General features: G+C 36.9%; 1 protein-coding gene across 1 annotated transcript in view; it reads left to right on the plus strand.

Annotated features, from left to right (window-relative positions):
* The window catches only part of LOC138028358 (uncharacterized), a 10,838-nt gene that overhangs the window by 581 nt on the left and 5,257 nt on the right, over positions 1–5,000 (plus strand). The window contains exons 2-4 of the mRNA XM_068875860.1: positions 2,683–2,739; positions 3,485–3,965; positions 4,483–4,583. Coding sequence (XP_068731961.1) covers positions 2,683–2,739; positions 3,485–3,965; positions 4,483–4,583 — 639 coding nt within the window. The remainder of the gene's footprint in view (positions 1–2,682; positions 2,740–3,484; positions 3,966–4,482; positions 4,584–5,000) is intronic.

Genomic DNA, 5,000 nt, shown 5'->3' on the forward strand with positions numbered 1-5,000 from the left:
GTTTGTTCCTACAGACTAATAATTTTTATTATAATTATTTACATGATTAAAGTGCCTGGAAGTCCGGCATTCAGACCTCATTATTTGAAATTAAATCAACCAAAGGATTGGACTGTGACCTGGGGCATCTCGTTTAATTACTTTTGCTAAGTGTAAACATCTCTGTGTTACCATGTAAGAAGAACAAGTTGAAAGCTGCATATATATCTGAGCAGATCAACAAAACCGGTCAAGAGAAGTTAAATTATCAACAGTAAATGGACTTGGCACAATCATGACATCGGTAAGATTAATTCTGCCGGTAAAGTTCTACACTTCATTAGAAGAATGTGTGGAAATTACCATGATGGTGCTTTTCTTAGGAAGTTTAATGTCCATCTTGTAAGGCTACAAAGTCATTTGGATTTTACCTCGGAAGTCTGGTCTCCACATCAAGCTTACCTGAACGATATGATCAAGGCACTTCACATCGTGCAACTGTAGGTTAAGTAATAGTAATAGTAATAGGACTAAGTGTAGTACAATTCAGGGTGTAATTGTGCGAGTGGTTTTGAAATTTCAAGCACTATCACCCCTGAATTGTATGGCACGAAGTCCAATTACTAATTAATCGTAACTATAACAACATGTGAGGATGAAAAGTCTTGGAATACCTTTTTGTGTGAAAAAGTTAAAATTATATTCAATCTGTTTTGCAAACAGTAAGTAAACAGCAAGAAAGACCCCATCCAAGTGCATGTGATTGACACACAAATGGCATAGATGTCCAATTACTCAGGTATCCAATTTGGAGTTGCTTAAATTGGATATTTGTAATTGGACACCCACATGATCGTGCGACAATTACGTGACAAATAGGTGCACACAGAACCAATCAGACGCAACAATTTTGTAATAGTTACAATATTATAGTCGGTAGCAATTTGTCGTATGAAGACCAATTTGACACTTTATGACTCTGGTCATTCACCATATGATCTTAGAAACACTGAACTTACTTTAAAGTCTATTTTTGCCAGAACTGACTCTCTTTTATACTCATTCATCCCCAGAGCTTCCTGTGCTTGGAATGATTTGCCTTTCTTTGTTAGGAAAAGCAAATCAATAATTTCAATTTTTAGAAACAGACTAAGATGGTATTTTCAAGTCACTAACCTTATTGATCTTCTCCTATTTTATATGTTCACATATTCTTATATACAATGTAACTTTTTTTTGTTTTTTTTAATATTCCGTCTTGGGGCTTCCATCAGCATTTCTTTTTTCATAGTTTATTAGCCCGTTGACGCCTGGGATTTGTCATGTCTGTCGAACTCCAGATGATTTTACTTGTCAACTGGGGAGCATCATAGGGTGCCTCCGGATTTAATGGGTTAATTAATCATTTATGTATTATTTTTCACTTCTGTTTTTTGGATGCTGTAAAATCATTCAACTAAAGTAAGTACAGTAGTACCGTGATTAATTCACGAACATCTGGAATATTCCTCAGTTCTCAAGTCAAGTGGAAAAAACTAGTTTGCCAGGAACAGTGTATGTTTTAAAAAATCTCTCTCTGCAGCTGTTCATCCAGATGTACTGTGGCAGAATTTCTGGTACAACAGTTCATGTAACCAGCTGCCAACTTAAACCATATCTTACAGTACAAGTTGAAACAAAGCAAGGTGTTGTCATCAATAAGAAATGCAATTTCCCCAAGAGAGAAGAATATAATGTATTTTCCAGAAAAGTTGGTAGCTTTAAGGATATTTCTAACAAGTATGCTTTCATTTTATATGCCCCCATCCGGCTGATCTATCAAAGATGTGGGTATGCATATTTCTTGGAAACACAACATTTAAAAAGGTTTAGTATTATACATTCAACAGAATATCACCTCTCTGATTGGTCAATGGCAAATTTATAAATAGGTTATAGAGTACAATAGAGTGCAATACAGAAATTGCTATGGAAACAAAGCAATGAAGTAATTTTGTTGAGTATATAAAAAATAAAAAATGAGCTTGCTAGTGCATTTCATGATTCATTGTCAATCATGACGTTTTAAAAGTTCTCAATTTAATTGCACTCACCTATGGCTTGTGCAATTTTGTGAACCCTCGTGCCTGTAAATCATGACATATAATTATTGGCATTCATACAATTTCCAATACATAAATTCCTGAAGTACACTTTTGTATAATATGATTATTTGATTATATATGAATGATGAAATGGTAAATGAAATGAATCATATATGAAGTGCGGATATAAAATCAAGTGAAGCTATGATCTTCGCAGTAATGAGAGCAATTTTTGCAATTGCGTAGAGAAGCCTGAAAAATTTAGGACTTCAACGGGGTTTGAACCTGTGACCTCACGATTCCGGTGCGACGCTCTAACCAACTGAGCTATGGTCAGTGGCTTCATAGCTCAGTTGGTTAGAGCGTCGCACCGGAATCGCGAGGTCACGGGTTCAAACCCTGTTGAAGTCCTGAATGTTTCAGGCTTCTCTACGCAATTGCAAAAATTGCTCTCATAACTGCGAAGATCATAGCTTCACTTGATTATATATGCTTTAATTTCCAATGGCTTCATTATTTAAAGTTAAAAAGTGCTTGTGCCCAGCTAATAAAATCCCAGCCAATGACTGGACTGGCATCAGCATAATTTATACCAAATACTCATCTTCTCTTTATCCAGGTAGTGTTGATGTCCCTGATGTTACACCAAGAGTTCCAGTCAGACAACTGTTAATAGGTGAGGTACCGTAGCACTGATTGTTGTTCAAACCATTTGGGGAATACCACAACATATACAGTACCGAAATTAGGATAGACAATTTCGTTTGCAGAAATAAAAACAAAATTTTGAAGCAAAGGTAAAGAATTTACTATACAACAACATAATGGCATTTTACAAAGCTTGCATACAACATACTAGTTATCCAGTACTTGATACGCTATTGGACCTTGGATAGCATGCAACCAACAAGTAGTAAGTAAGACTTTGTTAGGGTGTCATCCGTGTCAAGTGATCAACTAATTTGCCCATCCTGTATTCAGAAAAGGTTTAACCTGTTGACTCCTCAGGTTCCCTTGGGAGCCTCCAGGTGACGAGTAAAATTGTCTGCTATTGGACAGAGTAAAACCTGTTGAGAATCTGTTTTTTTTTTTTTTTTTGGCACTTGCGTGATTAGACAGCCAAGTAACTGTTAGTGTACAAAACAACATTAAAGCAAAATGTTGCTCATGTTTTGCATAATAATAGAGCCAATCTCCAAAAAGACTTTTCGCTATTGTTCAGTGCACCAACATGGCTGCCATGGCGTCAATTGCAAGCCAAGGATTAGAGCTCTCACGTTTTTTTAAACCCATTGACTCCCAGGGGTTCCCCATTGACGAGTAAAATCGTCTAGCTTTAGTCAGAGTAAAATACTAGGTCTGGCCGGTTTAGGCCGGTTTGGACGTCAAAGGGTAATGATGATGATTTGTCTATCCCTCAGAAATGCAGTTTCAAGAAATGGATCTTTTACCAATGCCTGACCAAGAATTACATTGTATCCCAGATCACATGTCCCTAGGAGACCCTGTTACACCTGCTGCCTCTAAACAGACTTTACCAGCACTAGCTTCAAGATTCGCTATTTTGCCACCAATAGACACTGAACATGCTTCTAGGGGTAACGAAAATGTGTTAAGTTCGGAAAGAGGTTTTCATGGGTTCTTTCATTCAATCCCTGTCAAAACTCTTGGACAAACTACAGAAGGAGAAGTGAGGACAGACCAGGAAATAAGAGCAGAAAAATCCTTTGTTCCAAAGAATGATGATAGAGTTTTGAGGTCAAAGGAATCAAGAGCTAGATTTAATATGGATCAGTTTACCAGCGAGAGAAAAGACCAGTGGACCCTGCCAAAGGATAAGAGTAATGGACCTGAAAACAGTCAGAGAATTACGGTCAAAGAACTAAATCTTACCCTTGATATGTAAGTGTAAAGTTATGTGAAAGCTCCAGGGTAGTGAGATGTGTACACATTCATAATGTCATTTTGTTGCTAATGCTCATTTGCATAGTCAAGATGGATGAAATGATCAGTTATGGTCTATAATCTGACTTTTGCACCATCTAGGTCAAGCATAAATATCTGTCCTTATTGCATGGGTCTGGGTGATTAAGAACTTACAGGCTTATAGCAAGTGACCTGTAGTTGGTGTGTCACAGGTATACAGTGGTAAGTTTCCTCTCCCAATCAAACAATCATAGACCATGGATAATCAGGTTGCTCCATCCTAGTTTGAAATAAATGAAATTAAATAGCCTCTGATAACCTGTTGGTTTTGGTTAATACTAAAATCAGATAAGGTTCAACAAGTGTGAAACAAGTTGCCCCAGTATAATATTCAGACCTTTATGTGGAAAATATTGTGATGCTAGAAAAATTATATTACTGTTTCAAGTGTGACCCTCCAAAGGTAAATGTATTTCTCTTTCCTCTCTTTTAGGGAACCTGTGGTAGCTTATGAGGGTAGACAGGTAATCCTTCCCAGTTCGAGACCAGAATATTTCCAAGGAGAAGAATTACCGAGAACTTCTTCACCATTTGGTGAGTTAAGCCAGACAAAAAATTTCTTGTCATGAGTGGTGGTTGTATGTAGTTTAGACTATTTAAACAGTAGAGTGTTTCTGTTGAGGAACTATCGGCTGATAGTTGCCCCGCGGAAATTTGATGTTCTTAAAATATGCTAGTTTTACGAACATCAAATTTCCAAGGGACAACTATCAGACCGATAGTTCCAAGACATAAACACTCTATTGTCTTTATTGTTCACTACTAAATTTTCTTCCGCGCGCCAGCTCAAAAATCATGTTGAATTATTTTCAACTTTATTAGACGAAAGCCGTGTCAGCCAATGTAAAATTTGAAAAAGAAAACAAACAAACCCTCTTAATACAATTTCGATTGTTTATTTTCCATAAGCCCGCTTGTTTACAGAGGTATTTTCAGCGGACGACTACTATC

Source organism: Montipora capricornis, chromosome 13 (genome assembly GCF_036669925.1).
Source record: "Montipora capricornis isolate CH-2021 chromosome 13, ASM3666992v2, whole genome shotgun sequence".
NCBI lineage: Eukaryota > Metazoa > Cnidaria > Anthozoa > Scleractinia > Acroporidae > Montipora > Montipora capricornis.